The sequence below is a fragment of the Arvicola amphibius genome, chromosome 3, assembly GCF_903992535.2.
Source record: "Arvicola amphibius chromosome 3, mArvAmp1.2, whole genome shotgun sequence".
NCBI lineage: Eukaryota > Metazoa > Chordata > Mammalia > Rodentia > Cricetidae > Arvicola > Arvicola amphibius.
Genome location: NC_052049.1, coordinates 47,450,581 through 47,473,096, shown reverse-complemented (window position 1 = coordinate 47,473,096; position 22,516 = coordinate 47,450,581). Strand labels below are relative to the sequence as shown.

The 22,516-nt window shown below is 42.6% G+C and overlaps 1 protein-coding gene across 6 annotated transcripts in view; it reads right to left on the bottom strand.

Annotated features, from left to right (window-relative positions):
• LOC119808871 (NLR family apoptosis inhibitory protein) overlaps positions 1-22,516 on the bottom strand; it is a 45,103-nt gene that overhangs the window by 8,224 nt on the left and 14,363 nt on the right. For all 6 annotated transcript variants that reach the window (XM_038321378.1, XM_038321375.1, XM_038321379.1 and 3 more), the window contains 7 exons: positions 19,467-19,566; positions 14,048-14,126; positions 12,248-12,305; positions 9,674-11,785; positions 4,248-4,415; positions 2,711-2,863; positions 2,332-2,418 (listed from right to left, as the gene is read on the bottom strand). In XM_038321378.1, the coding sequence (XP_038177306.1) occupies positions 2,332-2,418; positions 2,711-2,863; positions 4,248-4,415; positions 9,674-11,785; positions 12,248-12,305; positions 14,048-14,126; positions 19,467-19,566 (2,757 nt within the window). The remainder of the gene's footprint in view (positions 1-2,331; positions 2,419-2,710; positions 2,864-4,247; positions 4,416-9,673; positions 11,786-12,247; positions 12,306-14,047; positions 14,127-19,466; positions 19,567-22,516) is intronic.

Genomic DNA, 22,516 nt, shown 5'->3' with positions numbered 1-22,516 from the left:
TACGCAGTCACAAACGTACGATAACTGAGCCTTGTCTTTACACCATTGTTTCTATAAAAGCAAAGCAAGAATGGTAGCCAGCAGTCTCCCAAGCCACCTATGAAAACTCAGGGACTGTCTTGTTCTTGTCATATCTGCCTAGAGCAGCAAAGCTGGCTATGAAATTTCAGTTCCCATCTGTACGAACAGCGCTTATATCAGTATGCATGGGATAGAAGATTCATCAGTTGGGTTGAATGCTTTGTTTTGAGCTTTTAAAAGACAGCTCAGGCTGGCCTGGAACTCATAATCCCCCTGCCTCAATCTCCTACTGCTGGGTCATGGGCATATGCCACCACTCCCAGGTTCTAAAAGTGATCTTTTTCAAATGGGTTACTTAAGCCATCTACTCACTGAAAGAAATGATCCCAGCTCTGTGTACAGAAAACAGATTTTTTTTTCGAGACAGGGTTTCCCTGTAGTTTCTAGAGCCTGTCCTGGAACTAGCTCTTGTAGACCAGGCTGGCCTCGAACTCAGAGATCCTCCTGCCTCTGCCTCCCGAGTGCTGGGATTAAAGGTGTGCGCCACCAAGAAAACAGATTGTTTAAAACAGAAAAGAAGTGAGCAGCTGAGTACTGGTGTCTATTACTAGTAAAGCACATTCTGGTCTCTTGCGTGACAATCCCAAGAGATTCCTGTGTAGAGAAACCTAGATTTTTATATACGTATATGGACTCATGTATGCTTATGTGCTAACAAACTGAGTCTGCACCAATATTTCCAACTTGTGATTCTTTCTTCCTGACATTTAAAAAACAACTTAAATTACATCTGTATGTATTTATCGTGTGCATGTGTGTATGTTGACAGGTGTGTGGCATAGTATGGGTTTAGGGGTTTAGGGGCAGAGGACAGCTTTCTCCTTCCATTGTATGGGTCCCAGGGATCCAACTCAGGTTGTCAATCTTGGAGCCAAGCTTCTCCTTGCTGGGCCACCTTCCAAGCATTTTTTTTTCCTGAAAAAAAAAAATCTATATTTTCAGCAGACCTCTCTGAGGAAAATTCTCAAATTCACTTTGTGACAATATATATATGTACTCATTTTTTTTTTTTTTGGTTTTTTCGAGACAGGGTTTCTCTGCAGCTTTTTTAGAGCCTGTCCTGGAACTAGCTCTTGTAGACCAGGCTGGCCTCTAACTCAGAGATCCGCCTGCCTCTGCCTCCTGAGTGCTGGGATTAAAGGCGTGCGCCACCACCGCCCAGCCACTCATTTTTAAAAAATAAAAATAATTTGCTTCATTAAGGATTCATTCCAAGCTGGGTACCAGAAGCCAAATACTTGCTTCCTTCTGTCTGGGCTAGCCAGCTTCCTATTTTAATGTTTATAAATTATTACAAATAATAATTTGTAATATTCGGGGAAGCTCTCATTATAGTCAGCGTGCAGTTAACCTGTGACACATGACAATGACAGGATGTTGTCGCTGCTGCTTTCCCACACCTGACTACCTCCAAAAATCAAAGAAAGCACACATCAGCTGCCTCCACAGAAGGGAGGAGAAAGGGGTCAGGCCCTCCTTACGCACACTAAAGTCTGGGAGCGCTGTGAAGACAGAGCTCTCTACCCCATACCACCATCATCTCCCTGCTCATGTTTGCCAGGGAAGCACATTACTTTTCTAAATGATTTTTTAACTCAAAAAGTTTATAATCTCTCTACGCTTATCATTTTGCTCAGTATGATTTATTACAGATTACTTTTCTTGAACTAAACAGAAGTCTTAGCATGTATTCTGAAACCTTTGGAACAAACAGGACATAGAATATTTGGAATGGATGAGGGACAAATGAATTGGCACAGTGGTCATGGTCAATGTCTCTCCTAAGAAGTCAGTGACTCTAAGGAGTCAATAGTGATTCTGAGCATCATTTTGGTGTCCTCCTAAGGACCGGCATAGCTGGAACAGCAGACCCTCTGTATCAGTAGATTCCACCAACCAATGGTTCAATTTTTAAAAATCGTGTCTGTGCCAAACGTGTACAGACATTTCCCCCTCATCATTATTCCCAGAGCAACACAGAGCAACAATATTTACATTGCATTAGGCACTGTAAGCAGTTAAGAGATGGTTAAAGTATATGGAGGAAATGTAGGGTCATGGGTAAAAAGGCACCATTTTATACCACAGAGTGGAGGATCTTCTAGTGTTCACATCAGCAGAGGTCCTGGACCCAGCTGCCGTGGATGTCAAGGGACAGCTGTACACAGCTCGCTTTGTGGTGGGTTCACTGAAGGAGGATGAGGGAGGAAGATAAAGAACACTTTAAGAAACACTGTTTTATAAACTTACCAAACTTTTCTGATGTTTCCTTATCTGGAAATTGTTGGCGTTTAAGATCTAATATCTTCAGTGAAACAAACTTTGGCAAAATAGTGACTAGGAAAGGGAAAATAAATTTAGTTAGTTCAGATACGTTTCCTGTGTCATGGAGGAATACTGTGAAAATAAGAGCATCTCAAAGTGATGAAGGTGGTGTGATATTCCGACTGAATTACTATGACTAGGCACAGGGAATGTTTACATTGTAGACACAGATCACTTCACTGCTGGGAAAGCCTCACTGAAGTCACCGCTGTCACGGTTTCTCTGGCATCAGTTGCATCTGAACTCTAGAGTATTTAATGACTGTACACAGGAGCATCTGAAGTCAACACTGTATAGTTCTTACCAAATGGCATGGTTTCAAAGTATCGTCCAGAAAACTCAATCTCTCTGAGTTTCTTGCAGGAAGCAAGTGCAGTCATGAGAGACTCAAAACCGGAAAAGAAAGTATCTTTCAGACGGAAAACATGAAGATTTGGAGAGTTCTGAATCAATTTAACTGGAAAAGATGAAGGATTTTCAGAAATTAGAGAACGTTACAAATTCCTATCCAAACTGGCTTCTCAATCCATCATCCCAGCCACACCAATTAAACAGGCAGTGACGCGGTGATCCAGTGCTCAGGCCACGGTGGGCGTGTGCTCAGCTTCTGCAGCCGACTGGAGAGCAGATGACCTGGGCGAGTTCCTGGCCCCCTCTGGGTCAGTTTTCTCCTCTCCATATTTCACCTGCGGCATCAGCACCCTGGTGTGTCTGTGTTTGCACACTGCCCTGACACAGCAGGAATTCTGAACAGAGTCACGTAGAAGAGAGGACAACTCTGAAGCACACCTTAAACATTTTTCAATGTAATAATTTGGTGTGTGTGTATGCGCATGCATGCGTGCATGGAAAGACATAAAAGTGCTGTAATCCACAAGCAGTTGCCAGAGGACAATTTTGTGGGAAATTTCTTCTATCCTTTTGCTAAGGGATCCCGGAGACCCCACTTCTTACTGGGCTTGGCAGCAAGCACCCACTGACCCAACTTGTTGGGCAGATTTTTTTTTTTTTTTTTGGTTACTTGGTTGTGGTTGGTTTTGTTTCTGTGGGTCATGTTGGCCTGGAAATCACCACATGGCTATGCTGTCATTGAAGTTGGGACAGTCCCGCGGCAGCCTCCCCAGTGCTGTGATGACACGCATGAGCCACCAAGCCCTGCCTCAATCGCTATTGACCTGCTTGTCAGCTCCAGGTTTATGTTTCTTTAGTCTTCAATAACAGAGTTTACTAAATTGAGGGTCTGGTTGTTCCTGAGTCATTTGCTAAGTGACATCTTCTAGAAAGATGGCTGCACAGTTGTTCTCCCACAGGAGGCTGGGATGGAGGGAAATGGAGAAATCGTCCAGGTGGCCCCATGTCAGATTTCCTTCTCCTCAGCAGGCAGATCTGCAAGAGCCACTAAAACAACAGCAAAAAAAGAACCCCACAAACTGCCATGGAGAGGAAGTATGTTGGGAGTTTAAAGCTCAGGCTGTGGACTCAAATCTTCTCTTCTGAGGAAGCATTTCCTCAGCTGGACAAACCTGAGCAGTCGCTGACCTCAATTTCCCTGTTGAAAACCAGCAATAATCATTGTGCTTCCTTTCACAAGGGGATGAGAGGGAGTCAGCATTTGTGAGGAGCTCAGGACAGTCACAGTCGTGTCAAGACCTCGGGGTTACAAGTGAATGTCTGCCCCTTCATGAGGAAGAGCGCTGTTCCTGCACCTTCCCCAGGACACGGTTCATGATGTCAGGACCACAGATGTTTTAGCTACTGATGATTTAATGGTTTTAACAATTATTAGCTAAGGAGCTTTTCCAGCTGAAACATGACCTGTGAGATCCAGGCACCATCCTTACCCAGTTTGGAGATGTCAGACTCTGCAGAAGTTTGGATGCATAACTTCTCCATGTGGTAGAGGCTTGGGAAATCTCCAGGGATGACTGAAAGCACATCCAGTTTGCCAGTTAGTCTCATTGACAGTTCCTTCAGGTTCGGGAACCTGTCCAAGTTAGCGAAGAGGTTGTCTGGAAAGCAACACATTGTTTGTAAGCAGAGAATGCTCGCCTGTTACCCAGACACAAATAATCACACAGAAATTATATTAATTACAACACTGTTTGGCCTATTAACTCAGGCTTCTTATTAACTAACTCTTACATCTTAAATTAACTCATTTCTATAAATCTATGTATCTTCACAAGGTTGTGGGCTACCGGCAGGAGTCTTTCTCTTTTAGCAGCTACATGGCATCTCCTTGACTCCACCTACTCTCTCTCTATATCTCTTTCAGCCTGGTTATATTCTGCCCTGTCATAGGCCAAAGAAGCTTTATTCATTATCCAATAAAAACATTGTTGGGTCCCTAGAGGACAGGCCTTCGCACCCCAACTTGATCTGTTTTGCACTCTTGCAGTTGGTTGAAAAACAGAAACAAAAACAGGAACAATCTCTTGTTTTCAGCAATGTTTCTAAGGATGTTTACCCCTAAGCCATTGAGTTACGGTGATGAGCTTCCTGCTGAGGGCTATATATACTTGTGAGAAAATGGAATAAATGGCTTGTCTGCAGAACCTGAAGTTGTGTTGTGTGTTAATCCCGATGTCCCTCGCTCAGAAGAATGACAGTTGCCGTGCTGGCACAGCAAAGCAACACATATACGGAAAGACTTTCCACATCAATAGTTTCCATCACTCAAGAATCCCAAGTGAGAGTTCTCAAGTGTGCTTTGATCTTTAGATGTTTTCAGAACAAAACTTCTCAGAGGTCCTAACGTCTCTTTAGAAAGCACACCCATAAAAGATCCTGCCTTCAGCAGCATCTGCAGATCATAAAGCATAGGGGGAACTCTGTGTTGTTCACTAGACTCACAAAATAAATAAGACATCTTGTTGGAAGCATAGCATGAAGTATCTTGCTCCCAGAGATCTCCAGAGAAACCAGGAATGTTAAGTAACTGTCTTTCTAATGGGAAGGATGTAAAACCTGCTTTCATTCAGAAAGCTGGGAACTGGAAGTGATTAACAGCCTGATTGTCTGTGTCATCTGTTGGGCCAGGCCATATCAAGCTCCTATAGCCAAGACTGGAGGTGGATAGTAATCTAAATGACCCAGTTGCCTGAGGCTCCTCCAACCTTCTACAACCAGGACCAGAGGTAGCTAATAGCCCAAATGACCTCTATGCTATCCCTGTGACTGAGACCAGGCCAGACCCTTAGGCCCTTAAGCTAGTACTGGTAGCCCTTTTCCAGAACCCATCATTTAGGAAGAAATGACATGTACCCTAAGTTGAGTTTCAATGTAATTATGCTTTCTCGTGCAGTGGGGATTGTATTATACCAGAAAACTTTTTTTTGCCAAATTATAGTTGGGAATAAACTGCCTGTTATCAGATTCCCCAAAGTCTGATCCATGCCGATCGGGTTTTCATTCTTATCTCTTCTCATAGTCAGCTTCCCTGTACAGCTCCTGGAGGGATCCCTTCAATACCTTCTCAGCCACCAGAGTGAGAACAAATGGCTTTGCACAAGAAAAAGGACACAGCTAGATTCTTGCTTCCAACTCATAAAAGATAACTCAGAGTGAATTAATGACAAATGTAAGAGAGAAAAATCAATGCCTGGGCAGGTAGGAGAGCTGACCTTGTGGTCATGCAGGAGAGCCAACCCTGTAAGTGGTGGTGTGGGTGAACCAGCCCCGAGGTTATAAACATGGGAGAACTATCCCCAGTTCTCATCTGGTGGAACAACCGTACAGCTTCCCAGGCCCAAACCCAGGGCTAGAACTACATCCACCCCATCTATGACCTGCTAGAGCACATGAAGGAAGCTGGCTCACAGACCCTAAGCTGTAGGATCTCCATGACACAGGACAACAGCAGGACACCCAGGAAGAGTCCTAGGAAAGACCTGGCATCCGTAGTGCAGTAGAAACCAGAGGCCTCAAACGAGATTGCTGGGGAAGTCTTTGTACACTGCAAATATGAATTGCTCTTATTGTTAATAAAAAGCTGATTGGTTGATAGCTAAGCAGGATTTGGGGGGCAGAGAGAATGCTGGAAAGAAGAAGGGTAGAGTCAAAGGAGTCACCAGCCAGATGCAGAGGGAACAGGATATGTACAAAATGAGGCAATAAGCAATGAGCCATGTGGTAGTATGTAATTGATTGAAATGGGTTAATTTAAGTTGTAAGAGCTAGTTAGTAACATGCCTAAGCTATCGGCTGAACATTTATAATTAATGAGTCTCTGGGTGGTTATTTGGGAGCAGCTGAGCAGTTACAGAGAAATTCTGCCTACACCAGACCAATGACTTTCTGCAATGAACACCTGCCAGTAAAGATACATGGACAAAGGGGTTGACAGTGTGACCCACTGTGTCACACTGCAGCTTCCATGACAAGATTTTAATTTTTCTGTTTTTTTCCCTTTTTTCTCCTAAATGTTTTATTTATGGGGGCGGGTGTACAGAGGTGGAAGGCAGATGTGAGGGGACGAGGAATGACTGGGATCAAGAATTAATTAAAAAAAAAAACCATAGAACTCTTAGAAGGAAACAGGTAATGTAGGGTAAAAGGGCCAGTCAAAGAAACCTACCTTGACCCTGTTACCCAGAGCCAGTGCCATTCTAGGGATGAAACCCAAGGCCTTGCATCTGGTAGGCAAGTGTTCTCCCAGTGAGATACTTCCTTGTAAAATAGAGTTTAATATTCACAATAAATAAAGAACTCCTATAACAGAATAATTTTGTTTTGTTTGAGAAAGGATCTCACTATATTGCCCAAGTTAGTCAAGAACTTGCTTTTAGAGCTAGCCTCAGACCATGGTAATTTTCCTGTGTCAGCCTTTGGAGTGTCAAGATCAAAAGAACAATCCAGCCGGGCGGTGGTGGCGTACGCCTTTAATCCCAGCACTCAGGAGGCAGAGGCAGACGGATCTCTGTGAGTTCGAGGCCAGCCTGGTCTACAAGAGCTAGTTCCAGGACAGGCTCCAAAGCCACAGAGAAACTCTGTCTCGAAAAACCAAAAAAAAAAAACAAACAAAAAAAAAAAAAAAAACAATCCAAATCTTTTGAGGCAATTTTTTTTAATTACAAAGAATTTGAATAGACATCTCTAAAACTAAAAATAAAAGGTCACTATGAGCAGTTGAAAAATATAGTCAGTCTCATTCAGTCATAGGATAATGCTGACTTATTAGAATATGTTCCTGATTCATACAGCAAAGCAAAGGAAAAATGAGGCTAAGGCAGACAGAGAACAGGAGACTTGCACACGGCAGGTGGCAGGGTAAATGGTGTAGCCATGAAACACAGTTGGGAATTTCCTCTAAAGGTTAAATGCAAAGCAGATGTGGTAGCTCACAGATGTAACACTGGTGGCTGGGGGTGCTGAGAGAAGAAGGGTTTCATGAGTTCAAGGCCAGCTGGTGTTACATTGTGAGTTTCAAGGATAGCCTAGGCTATAGAGGGAGACCTTTCCTCAAAACACAAGAATAGCCATATAAACAGGCAATTCTACCACTAGAATATACCCAAGACAACTGCAATCAGGAGTCACACAGATGTTTTTAACCCAAATGATCATTATTTTTCACAATACCCAGAAAATGGAAACAACCAGGGTTCATCAATGGCTGTGGGGATAAGCAGAATGGAGCACACGCAATGATACACCCACACGCCCACACCCAGTGGAACGTTACTGACTACAGAAGTCCTGACCCTCTTATGGTCCTGAGTGCTCAGACTACACACGTATCACCACGCTCAGCTCATGCAGGGCCGCCGACTGAACACAGGGCTCTGTGTGTTATAGGGAAGCACCCTACTGACCAAGTGACATGCCAGCCCGGCTTTGCCTCTATTTTACATGAGGCAAGCAACATCCTTTTTGAATCTATGGGATGATATTTATTATCAAAATCAAAAATAGTATTATTTTCTCAGAGACCAGATATTGGAGCATGCCTGTAATCTGGCATTCAAGACTTGTCAGTAAAAGGCCCAGGCAGTTCAAGGTAATGATCAAGGACACAATTAACTCACAGTTAGCCTATGCTATATGAGACCTTCTCCTACGCAAGAGTAGGGTGTGGCGCAGGGATATGACTCCATGAGAAAAAGCACTTGTTCTAAGCCTGCCAGCCTCACATGGTGGAAGGGTAGATGGCAATCCTGCAGTTGTCCCTTCACCTCCATATACATGCTGTGGAAAGGTCATGTGCCGATGCAAACATTTGCAAACACACACACACACACACAGGCAGCTTGCACAATTAAAAAATGTAAAACACAGATATAGACAAGCAAAGCACTCCAAAGTATGTAACGGATACTTAAAAACAAAAGATTGGATTATTTATGATTATAAAAAAATTAAAAAACCAAGCATTATCAAAACTCATAAGTACTTATAAACAAATTTAATAAACGGTAAAGTCTGTACTGAAAACTATTATATATTACTTAAAGGAAGACACAACTAAGAGGGGAAATTTTTGCCTGGTTGGTTTCTGTCAACTTGCAATAAGCTAGAATTATCTGGGAAGAGGAGCCTCAGTTCAGAAAATGACCCCATCAGGTTCCCAGTGGGCCAGTCTGTAAGGTATCATCTTGAATAATGACGGTTGAGGGAAGGCCCAGCTCAGTGGGGACAGAACCCCTGGGCTGGTGGGTCAGAGCTGAATAAGAAGTCAGCTGTAAAAGCAGCCATGGAAGGAAGCCAGTACGCAACGTGTCTCCCTGGTCTCTTCTCTGCCTCCAGCTTCCTGCCTGAGTTCCTGCCTTCAGTGATGGACTATGTGACCTGGGAGTTGTAAGTTGGGGAAAACCCTTGCCTCCTGCAAGCGGCTTCTGGTCAAAATGTTTGAGGATAGCAACAGAAACCTAAGTAAGACTTTATTGTCCCCACTATTAAATTCCTTTTTGTGGAGAAGCTAAACACCCTCCTACTTTGATAGCCAAGGAGCAGATGATTGATTCTCCAGCCTCATCTCACACAGAGAGCACCACTTACTAATAATGAGTGATTTAAACACCCGTAAAAGCCCCTCAAGCAACGTAATACTGATGTCGGTGTTAAGCTAACGCTGCTGGAATTATGTGAAACCCATCCTAGGATTCAGGGACTTCCACTGATTTATACACTGCCCCGGTCAGTGACAGTGTTTAGATTTCTTCTCTCAAGACACATTTATGACCTTGTGCCTGAGAAGTTTCATTCATCTAAAACTCAGAACGAGAAAACATGGTGTCAGCCAGAATGGTTACATGACACTCAGGGTTACCTGGTAACTGGTTTGTTCCTGAGACCTCAAGAGACTGCAGGGCAGGCAGGGTAAGAAGCAGCTCCTGTTCTGCTGCGCTGAGCTCCAGTCCACACATGGAGCACTTGGTGACAGAGGACTTATGCAGTTCCAGAGCAGGGCGGATGCTTTCAAGAAAGCCACTGCTGTGGGTCAAAAGGAGGTCAATATTCTGTGATGCTGAGAAGACTTCCATTAGGACGCGGAGCAGTGCTTGGTCTGCGGGATCCATGTTGGTCACTGCAATTTCCAGCCTAGGGATTTTGTACCGCTTGGGTGACAGTTTCCAATAGCCAGCACTGATGTTGGGTAGAGCCCGGTGTTGGATATCCACATAGTTCTGTATTATCTCATCTTTTTCAGCTAAATTTTTTTCACATTCACTCAAAGGTTGAAAGGCAGAGGCATAGTCCTCATCAATAGTTGGTGGCTGTACTTTGGCAAAACATTTTTCCATTAATGAAAAATCTATTGCCTCTACCCTGTTAATTCCACTTATGGAGACCCCAATACTCTTCAGTAACAGTAGACTTTCTGGGTAGTCCTGAAAGTACTGAAAATTCAGACAATTCAAAGCCAGTGTTCTCCCTCGAAGGAATTGCAAAATAAATGGAGAACATGCTGCGACCGCGTTGCTTTCATAAGCAAACTTTAGAGCAACGCTCAATAAATTTTCTGAGATGAAGGAAAAGAAAGACTCAGGAAATAACTGCCACAATCCTCTAATCAACTGCATCCTCTCAGAAGTTTCTGGATGGAGCTTCCCATAATCCTCATTTTCAGACATGTTCTCCAGTGACTCTTTATCATCCACCAACTGAAGCAAGTGAGATACAACTCTTGGTGCTGCCTTTGATGAGGAATGGCTGGAGACATACTTCAAAAAATTGTAGTAGACACTCATTGCCTTCAAGGGTGAGTTAATCTGTCTCAAATAATCAAGTCCCAGATCTTGGTCTTCCTTTCTTTCTGAACTCAGGAGGTCAATCAGCCTCACGGCAGCAAGAAATTCTTGGAACAAAGGACTTAAGAACCGGTAGACTGGGCTCAGTCTCTGGGCTGTGAATTTACTCATCAGGCAGGTGGTCAGATCTTCATCTTCATCGACTCCGGCTTCTGTGAGGTCCTCACTACTGAACTCAAAGCAAGATGAGAAAAGTCCTCGCAAGGCCAGCTGGCCACACGAGGACACAGTGGCCCTGAGAGGCTCAGGCGTAGCCTTGTGCTGTAAGGAAAGGTATTTCACATAGGACTTGAAAACTGCCACATCGTGAAAGGACTGGTCAGAAGGATTTTGAAACCAGTCAGTACAGACCGCTGCCACAAAGAGCGGGGTTTTGTGAATTCCCTGCAAATCCACATTTTTTCCAAAGTAATTTATAAACTTCCGCACAAGGATTATATTATGTGAGAAGAACTTCCTTAGTACAGAGACAGTATTATAGAAAGGAAACTCTTGGATCTCTAGGATTGTATCTAGGTATGGGCGGATGGCCCTGGCCCTGTTTGTATGGACAGCGATCAATAGGCAGGTTCGTGACAAGTAGTTTTTGGTAATCAGTGTTTGTATGGCTTGGGGCAGTGAGTCCAAACCACGGTAGTCATCCAACAGGAACAGCACCTGGTGCCTTAGCTGCTGGATGCTGCTGCTCAGGCACACTTCACTAATGCATCCTCCTGCCTCAAGGAGATGGGCACCGATGATGTCGGCCAGCCCCTGGTCTGGTCTGGTGGACCTCAGGGAGATGTAGAAGACCAGCTGGAACCTGTTCAGCAAGGGACAGCATCCTGATGCCCAGAGGAAAGCTGTTTTCTTCAGGAAGGTTGTCTTCCCACTGCCGGTCTCCCCCTCCACACACATGACAGAGCTGAGGTTGGTGAAGACCTCAGGAAGCATCATGGCCTCTTGCACTGGCCTGCTGATGTGCTTTGAGACGATGGACAGATCACACCCAAGCAAGTGGTCAGTGCCTAGGCTGGAACACACCTCTGGCAAATCCATGTGGCGGAAAGTGGCTTTGGTGTAGGCTCCTCTCAGCCGCTCACTCAGAGTCTTTGCCTCTTGAAACCACTGGGCTTCCCTGCGAGCCAGGTCTGTGGAGAGGAGGGGGGCACAAGGAAGTACACCTTCACATCTCTCAGTCCTTACTTGATTGTTTTGCTTGTCTGCTAAAGTGGATTAGAACTGTCCTCCACTTCCCATGACTCCCACCTCTCAGATCTATCTGTAGCATCAGAATGTGTGGATAGTATATATAAGGCTCTTCATCTGACAGGAATTAGATATACTGCCATTCCAATGTCCCATTTAAGATCTCAGGAACCCTGCTTGCTGCACGAGGCCTTTAACGCTGCCTGGTTGGGACCTGACACAAGGACTGCTGTCATTAGTCCTTAATTCTCAAGATGTCACAGGAATGCTGACACTCTCTCCTCCACAGTACTCTCCGTGCCTGTGCTCTCCTCTCTAGCAGCTCCCTGGAAAATCACAAATACACTTTCCTTTCAAATCCCTAGGAACAAACACAGAATCCCATGTTGCTTTCCAGTGCTCACCGGCCATGGTGGAGTGAACTGCCGCTGGATCCTCATGATTGCTTTCCCCTGTGCTGTCCTTTGAGTGAGAAATCCGTTATTAAATCAAAACTGGGTGTTAAATCAAGATTGGATATTATATTCTCACTGATATATAATCAATATTATCAACCAAATTGATAATACAATCAATCAAAACCCAACATCTTCTAAACACAGCCTACACTCGGTGCTGATTGAAGGAAGAGTGCTCCAGATGTGAAAGAGTAAATCTCACACATCTGCAAGAGTGTGTTCCTAGATGGTGCATGCATGGGATACACATCCTCTCTATGGGTGAGTGCTATGGGGGTAATCAAAATGGTAGCGTCTAGAACAAGAATGGTCCCACTAAGATCATGAAGTATTGTCTCCGTTCTTAGTCATTCGCAACTACCTGTTTCACATCGTTGCCGGGATGCAGGAAGGTTAACACACACACACACACACACACACACACACACACACTTTTGTGGGGTTTTGTTTCGTATTTGGAGAGTCTCATGTAGTATCGGCGGTTCTGGAATTCCATGTGTACCCAAGGGTAGTGCTGAACTCTCTTCATCCTCCTGCCTCAGTTTCCCAAACCTGGTATCATGATCATTTGCCTCCCACACCCCAGATGTCATTGTCCTTTTTTTCTTTTCTGGGACTCCAAATATGTCTCTCCATTCCCAGTTTTGTTCAGTGTTGAAGACTGTGTGTGTGTGTGTGTGTGTGTGTGTGTGTGTGTGTGTGTGTTGGTGAACATCTAACAACTGAGCTACATCCCCTGCACTTTTAGTACCATTTTCAAATTTCCAAATATAAGATCTTTATTACGTGAACCCGAAATCGCTGTGCTGTTTTGTTTTCCTTTACTCTTCTTCTGTTATTTTTGTTGGTGTTTGTTTTGTTTTTTGAGGTGGTGTCTTATACTATTGTCCAGGCTAATGTTGAATGCCTGACAATTCTCCTGCCTCAGATCCCAGATTGCTGTCTTACAGACATGCACCACCATGCCCTGCTTTGTTCTCTTTCTGTGGGATGAGAAATCATGTACTCATTAGGATAATGTGAGGTGGTTTGTGTCAGCAACGAACTGATAGTGAGACTGTGTCAGAGAAACATCTGGGGTCAGGCCATCGTCTGACTTCATGCTTTTACTGAGCATTTGAATTTGTTAAAGAAACATGTCTGGAGACCAGGGATACAGCTCACACACAGATTCCTTGCCTAACTCACACAAGACCTTAGGTTTCCTCTCTTGAACTGCAGTAAAGAACAGAAGCAACTAGGAATGGTGGCACACAATTGTAATTCCAGCATCTGGAAGGTTGAGGCAGGAGGATCATAACTTCACAGCCAGTCTTGGATTTGAACACAGTAAGTTCAAAGTCAGTTTAGGTTACACAGGGAGAACTTGTCCCAAAAGAATTGCAACTAAACAAAATAAAACTTGCCTGCAAATCCCAAGAGAAGTTAAGTAGTCAAGCCTACTTCCCTCCAGTGATCACAGGGGGGCAGTTAGTCTGGATGTTAACAGAAGTAAGAATTTCTAAAAGAAGTTCAACAACAGACTTCTCATAGGAGAAGGGGTTGGCTGTGTGTTTCATGAAGGTAGCTAGTGTGTCCCATGTCCACCCGAAGTTCCTGTGTGTATTTATCACTTGCTAGTGCTTATTAGATAGCTGTAGAATTTATTTAATTATGACACAATTACAATTGTCAATTGCTCATCAAAACAGTGTTCAATCATGGGATCATATTCTGCCAAGTCAGAGAAGGGGTGGGGTCTATTACCATGGCTTCCTGTAGTGTACAGTGGCTCTGTAGGTCTGGACTCACTTCAGAGGACTTCAGGTTTTGGAGAAAGACACAGCTAAACAGAGGAGATAAGAGTCATAAGACAATCCTATGCAATTAAGTGCTTGTATTGGGTTTTTAAGAAACATGAAGATCCGTGGTCAAGAATGAAGTAGAAAACTAATATTTTCAGTGATTCTGTCAGTCAGTGTTGGGTCATATGAGACATTCACACTGTGGTTTTCAATAACATGCTAAAGGTGGTTTGTAAAGTAATGGCGTGGATAGCCAGGGAATGTGTTGGAATGAGTACATAGTTAGTGCCTGTCCATGAAACCAGCTAAAGTGAGCTTAAAGAATAAAAAACAGTACTCCAGCACTGTGGGAGTAGAGGCAAGAGGATCACTGGGGCTTGCTGGATGCTAGCTAGCTCAGGTTCAATGAGAGAGCCTGTCTCAGGGGAACAAGATGGGGCTTAAAGAGGAGGATGCTTGCAGAGGGTGATGGCGCACCTTTATTCCAGCACTCCAGAGGCAGAGACAAGCAGAGCTCTGAGTTTAAGACCAGCCTGGTCTATAGAGTGAGTTCCAGGACAGTCAGGGCTACACAGAGAAACCCTGCCTCAAAAAAAAAATAGGGGTGGGGTGTTCCATGTCTTCCCTTAGTCTCTATGTTAGTACATACAATGCACATACTTGCACATACTCATAAACTCACATTAACAGAATAAACAAAGTAAAATTAAATAGGAAATTTAAAGAGTAAATTCTATACATTCTCAAAAAGGACAACAAATGACAGAAAATTATCTAAACAAAATATGCTATTTAGAGTTTAGATAACAATAATTTATTACTGTATCAACCATTGTCAAGCTGTCAAAAAAAAAACTCACAAGATTCAAGTCTACCGACTACATGAAATTCATGTTAACTATAAAAATGTAGATATCACATGGTTAATCATGTTTCTTAAAAGTTTACTACCCAGGGATTAGAGATGGCACAGCAGGCACATGCTTTCTAGACAACCACGGGGACCCGGGTTCAGATCTCCAGCACCTATGGAAAAGCTAGGCATTGAGGAGAATGCCTTTAATAATAGAGCTGGAGATGAAAGGACAGGAAGATCTCAGGGGTTAGAAGCCAGTCTAATTGGCAAGCTTCAGGTTTATGAGAAACCCTTTCTCACACAGTAAGTCGGACTGAACTAGATGCTAAGCCCCACTGTTGAATACACAATGGACTTTGCTTTCAGGATAGAAGGAAATCAACCAGAATTTATTTAATGTTTCCTCCCTCTCATCTCCCTTCCATAGCACAGGAAGAGGCTTTGCAGTCGGCTGGGGCAGAAAGGCCACCAATGGTATTACCCATTAGCAAACCCTGCATGTGATAACATCATCATGCCAGGCAAGGTGCGTCCAATGGTGAATGTGATGTAAAGGCCAGGAGGCAAGCAACTGGTTTCGGTTTGGTTTTGAGCCTGTTTCCCAGGAGAGAATCCATACTGGCACTCTCACCCTGGTCAAGCCGGGTGTGGTGGTTCACACCTGTGATCTCAGCTCTTGGGTGGCACTGAAAGGCAGATCTCTGGGTGCTACAGGCCAGACTGATCTACGTAGCAAGTTCAGGCCAGCTAGGGCTACCTAGTGAGACCCTATCTCAAAAAGATAAAGGAAACAAAAACCTAAACTAAACCTGGTCAAAAGCAAATGGTCCAGGAAGTCACTAAAGTCTTAGTGTGTTTGGGGGGGGGGGGATGGGTGGGGTCTACCAATGCTGTCTGGTTAAATCAAATTTTCTTCTAAATATTTATGTTCATATACATACATGGATGTGGCTTTCAGCCTTAACTAGATAAGCTTTTCTCTGCAGTGCTGATGTGGGATTCTCCTTTGTAGGCTGTGAATATGTTTTATTACCATTGGTTAATAAGAATCTGCTTTGGCCTATGACAGAGCAGAATAGAGCTAGGCAAGAAAACTAAACTGAATGCAGGGAGAAAGAAGGCAGAGTCAGCAGATGCCATGTAACTGCCAAAGAAGTAACATGCCAACACCAGTAAGCCAAAGCCTAGTGGCAATACAGGGATTAATAGAAATGGGTTAATGTAAGATATAAGAGCTAGCTAGGAATATACCTAAGCCATATGCCCCAAAGCTAGAGCAAAAAAACTAAAAAGCCAGTGAAAGAAACTGGTTTGACCCTCAAACCAGAGTCAAATCTGTCCCAGACTAACTGACCACAAAACCAAGCAACGCCTGAATATGAAAACCAGCCAATCACTGATCTAGAAACTAACCAGTCCCTGAAAACAAAATCTTTCACCTTGACCCTGAACCCTGAGCTAGTCAAAGAAATACATCCTGGATCTGAAACCTGAGCCAGTCAAAAAACGCTTTAGCCCTGAACCGGGAACCGAAGAAACACACCCTGACTCTAAAACTAGAGTCAAAGAAACACACTTTGGCCCTAGAACCAGAGTTAGTGAGAGAAATATGCCTTAGCCCTGAAAACAGACTCAAAGGACTATAAAAGCACCAGCGAAGGAAACACAGTTTGGCCCTGAAACCAGAAGCAAAGCTGCCCCTGCCCAACTAAACTAACCAATCCCTGATCAGGAAAAGTAATGAATCCCCGAGCAGAAAAATCTTCTCTCTGGGAAAACTCCACCCTAAGAAGCCCTATATATGTCCCTCTGCAAGTTCATTTGTGGGTTGTCCTTTCCTACCCTGGCAGAGGCATCCACTTCCTGGACTTCTCCTTCCCTAATAAATCTCTTAAAAGGCTTTGGGTGAAGATCTTTTGCTGGTGCAGAGCAGAAGAACCTTTGCTGAGATGTTCCCTTAGGGAGCTGAGAAGAAAAAGAAGAACCTTGCTGAGACCTTCTCTTGGGTGTGGGAGGGGGCTGAGCAGGAAAAAAAAAGAACCTTTGCAGAGATGTTCCCTTAGTGAGTCTGAGGAGAGAGAGAGAGAGAGAGAGAGAGAGAGAGAGAGAGAGAGAGAGAGAGAGAGAGAGAGAGAGAGAGAGAGAGAGAGAGAGAGAGAGAGAGAGAGAGAGAGAGAGAGAGAGAAACAGTTACATTACAAGTTACATTACAAGAAACAGTTACATTACATCTTCTCGGAAACTCCCTTAGGAGTAGAGCGGGAAAAGTAACTTGTTGTCAGAGCCAGAGGAGATTGTTACATTTCTGCACCCAGCTTGCCTATAGCAGAGCAAAGCAGAATTAACATCTTGGGCCAGAGCAGAGCAGAAGAAATGGATAATTCTGTTCCAATGGTCCCTAAGGGGAACCGAGTAGAATTCAGCTGCATTGGCTTTCTCGTGGAGAGGAGCAAGATTGCTATATCCTGCAGGGAGATAATGCCCCATCACACTCCAGCTCCAGGTACAGCCTGACTTCCCGACAAGCCAGGATACCTTTCCCTCCAGAGCTGTCCATTCACAGTTCCAGGTATAGCCCGACTTTCCAATGAATCAGGATACCTCTCCCTCCTTATATCTCCCTAATAACACTTGCAAAAACAAAACTCTCTTGACAGTCTAGAACAAGTTCTAAATACAACTAGATTGCCTCCCAATTTACCCTCACAGGGATTAAAAAGAAGATCCCTATGTCCCCAACAATTTACTACATTCTACATCAAAATAAAAACAAGTGGGGTCTGGAAAAATGGCCCAGTGTAAGAGCATTTGCTGCTCATGCAGAGAAGACCAGGTTTGGTTCCTAACACCCATATTAGATAGCTCACAACCTCCTGTAACTCTAATTCTAGGGGATCCAATGCCCTCTTTTGACCTCTGTGCATGTAAGTAGTGCAAAGATTTATACGCAGAAAAAAACACCCATGCACATAACAGCAAATATTTTAAAAATAAGTAAAAGAAAAAGGAAAATGTTTTTGAGCATCTTCTAATTTCAAAATTAGATGGAAATCTTCCATTTATTTATTTAGTTAGTTATTTAAGTTGAGGATATGTCTTGTTACATAGCCCTGGGTTGGTCCCAAACATGTGATTTTAGAAGGAAGCAGACTATGGGGAGCTAGAAGGAGATAAGAGGGTAATTGGAGGATGATGGTGAATGTGATTGCAATACATTGTGTGTGTATATGTAAAAGTCATAATGTATGTATATGAAAATATCATTATTTTATATAATTAACATATGCTAATAAAATATTTAAAAATATTTTAAAGAATTTGGGATATTATTCCTATTCAATTTAAAGGCTAAATAATTGTTTAAAACTTTACATTTAAGTTGGGCGGGAGGTGGTGCATGCCTTTAATCCCAGCACTTGGGAGGCAGAGGCAGGCAGATCTCTGTGAGTATGAGGTCAGCCTGATATATAGAGTGAGTTCCAGGACAGCTAGGGCTACCTTGAGAAACCCTATCTCAAAAAACTTTACATTTGAAAGTTAAATAATTAAACTTAAATTTTTCTAATGCAAAAACAATTTAGTGCAATTTTAGGTGTGCATTCAATGCACGCAGGACACAGCTGTGCAACTGAACAAAGACTGCAGAGACAACACTGTTACAGATTTTCATGCCTTCAAAATGACACCATAGCAAAAGATTTTTATTTCTCAATTACAAGTGCTTGATTTTTAAAAATAGATTGATTTTACACAATTCATATTAAAACATTTAATATAAAGCAAAGCTGTTTTTTCTTTTTTCAGCTTTCTGAGCCTAGGATTCCAAGTATCTGCCACTGGGTCCAGAAATACTCACTTTTCAATCTGTATATCTTTATATTTATCTCTGAAAATTCTAATTACTGAGTTAAAACAGCAAATTTTGTTTTGCAATTGAACATTTCTAGAGTCATATTTATGTGTAGAAAAGAAATAAAATACTTCAAAATTGACAGAAAATGGGACGAGAGCAGCTCAATAGGAAAGGGATTGCCTAGTGTGCCCAAATCACTGGTTCATCCCCAGTCCTGGGAAAAGAAAACAACTTGGAAAATCCTAGACAAAAGCAGTAAAAAACCCTAAAGGATTATAGAAGGAGAAGAACAGGAAAACTAGTTCACAATCAAAAGAACCAGAAAAGTGGGGAATTGTCAGACACGTTGGTACCTCTCTTTAGGGCCAGCACTTGGGAAGCAGAGGCAGGAGGATCATGGATTCCTGTCCTATTCTGCTAGATAGCATTTTCCCAATAGTTTGGGACACATAGGGAGATCCTGTCTTTAGAAGTGTGTATATGAACACAACCAAAACCAATATCTAACTATGATGAGAAAAAAACCTAGACTGGGAGGATGTCATGGGAGGAAAGAGATGAAGATCTGAGAATGAATCCTTCACAAAGGAACCAGAGGAGTGTCCAGAACTATCCACAGGAAAATCATAGACAAGGAGGGAATTCAAGGTCAATAAAATTCATTTTGCTCACTTAGGAAAAAACTTGATGTGATCTTCTAATGGGTCGTCACCTTCTTCCCATTTACACATACATCCTCCACAGGAAAAACACCGGACAGTGTCTTTTTTGCCTAGAATAAGGAAATATGGTCAGTTCAATAGCACATACACCTGTCAACTCTCAAGCACATAGCTTCAGATTTCGCTAGTGAAATCCTACTTGCATCTCCAATTGGATTGTGTGGCTAAGTCATGCACAGGTCACCGGGGCAAAGCTCACACAGGACTTTGGTCCTTCAATGGGTGGTCAGCAACAGTCACTGAATGCTCCTGAGTATCATGTGCTGTGATGAACACCCTCTCCCAAATCAGCCATCCTGAAAGATTTGCCATCAGAATCTGAAACAGAAGCTCCAAGAGAGCCAAGATTTCTGTCTGATTTGGAAACTAGTGACTTTCACAGACATGGGCAATCAATAAGTAGTTGTTTAATGAATTAGTCAGAAAAATATACTAGTAGCTGGGGATAAGATAGAAGAACAAATTTAAAAACCTCTATGCAAGTTAGATTATGAAGACACACTTGTCTCTTCTCACATTATGGGGCTGTGTGATAATGCTTTTGTATACCGTAAAGATTTTTTACTCATATTGGTTTAATAAAACACTGATTGGCCAGTAGCCAGGCAGGAAGTATAGGTGAGGCAACCAGACTAAGAGAATTCTGGGACGAGGAAAGGCAGAGATGCAGTCATCAGTCAGACACACAGGAAACAAGATGAGAATGCTTTACTGAGAAAAGGTACTAAGACACATGACTAAACATAGATAAGAATTATGGGATAATTTAATAGGTAGGAGGTAGTTAGTAATAAGCCTGAGTAATAGACCAAACCATTTATAATTAATATAAGCCTCTGTATGTTTTCTGGGACTGAATGGTTGTGGGACAGGTAGGACAAAAACTTTCATCTATAAATGTCACCCAGAGTGGAACAAGAATTTCCACATAAAGCCAGAGAAAGCTTAACAAAAAGAATTCTAGACAGACAAGGACAGAGTCAAGCACAGTTTCTTGGTAACCATATTTTCTTTAGTAGGCTCTGTTAGCTAGAGACGATCAGAAGTGTGGCTCCTTTAAGAGGCTTCCTGACTCAGCTTTAGTAGCAAACACCTTGCAGCTCTTTTAAGAGGCCCTGCCACTAAACAATTCAATGGTGTTTATGAGTAGGCAGCATAAGTGGTGGGGACCTACAGAGTTGTGGCAATAAACTGGCTCCTGCCAGTACCTCCATCATGAAGCTAGATTCTCAGAAAGCTGAGGAATGGGGTGGAACCTATAGAAGAAAAAATAGAGATCCAAAAATAATCAGCAAGCAAAGTAAAATCTGACTGATGACACCATGTAAATTTGTAAGATTTCACTACCTGAACATACATATATCCTTACATCTCAATAAAAAGGCAGTCCCAACTCAAAAATCATAGCTGACTTTGGAGTTGGACTGTAATTCTCTCATTCTCTAAATCCAAGCATGTTGTTAAAAGAAAAACTCAGTTTCTGTCTCATATCAGGAGAGCCACCTGATGTGGGACAGAAGAAAAAATCTAGGGACTAAAGTTATCACAACTCTGCTTTCGCAAATTCTACTTCTCCCCATACCTATTTTTTGTCTCTGTGGTGCCTTTCTTTAAATACATGTCTCTCAAAATTCAAAATTCAAACTTTCCATTTTTGATATGAATAATGTTTAAGTTTTCCACAGTGGACAATAAATTTTTCTACAGTAATCTCTGAAGTCTCTGGGAAAAAGATGGGGCTCTACAATAATAATGCCACCTGGTTCATATAATGTCATTCAGCTGATGGCACCACTTAAAGATCAGCTTTGGACTACAAACTGCTCAAAATAATTTTAAGAAGCCTAGCTGAGATGAACATGCCTCACAGATACTCCAGCCAGGATTGCGGCAAGCCCTGCACTTTCCCATTACACATAGACTGGACTAAAAAAATGATACAACTACTTTTCCCAGGACTTGACAATTAACCCCAATTTTTCTTTTCAGGATCTGCTAAAGATGCCATCACCTCCCAAGACAGCAGGGAGTGAATTTAAGAATATAATGCCCACATTACCAAGAGGTGGGGTGGTAGTTTTTTGCTCGTTAAATGGATTATGGACATTTGTCATTGTTTAGGGTGGTTAGTTATAAGTTATTATTGGTAACGGTCAGGAAAAATGCTAAACAAAGGAAATTATATTCAAGGTCCTTGTTTTGAAAAGATAAAAAGGGGTTTATATGTGGTAGCCCATTTGTGACTCAGTTTCCATCTAGAGTCAGTTGTGACTTAGAAGTCATTTGAGTTCAAGCTTGCCTGCTCTGCTGCTCCAGTATTCTTGAGAGCTGTGAGAAAATTCTGATTAAGCCCATGGGAAAGAATATTTTGCCAATGAGAAAAGAAGACACTGCCTAGTAGAAAGAATACTTCTGATGCCAAACCCGAGGGCACATCCAGATAAAAGAAACTGCTTGCTCAAGGACAGGAATGGTCTGTGGTCAGATGCTGACTGGCTGTGCTCTGCTTTGTTCTGTTTTTGTATATAAGCAGGCTCTGAATTAAGATTGGGGTTGTCCAGAGTAAACTGGAAGTTCCCCGAATCCATCCTAGGTTTTCTGTCTCAATTTCTCTCAATCTTTAGCACCCCCTTCCAGGAGCCCTGGCTGGCTTTCTTGGAGCAGGCTTTGACAGATATACATAGGATAGGATAAAAGGGTAGATTATTGAAACTACTCAGAAGAAAAAGGGGAGGATATATATATATATATGATAAAATAAAAAGGTAGATTATTGAATCTACTTTTAAAAAGCAACTACTAGTTTTAAACGTTTTACATTGGATTGGACTTTTGCATATTATATGCAAATTTTGTATATTGATACAAATTTGAGATTAATTTTGTTAAAACATACTGTACATATGTTTCTTTTTTTTTTTTTTTGGTCTTTCGAGACAGGGTTTCTCTGCAGCTTTAGAGCCTGTCCTGGAGCTAGCTCTTGTAGACCAGGCTGGTCTC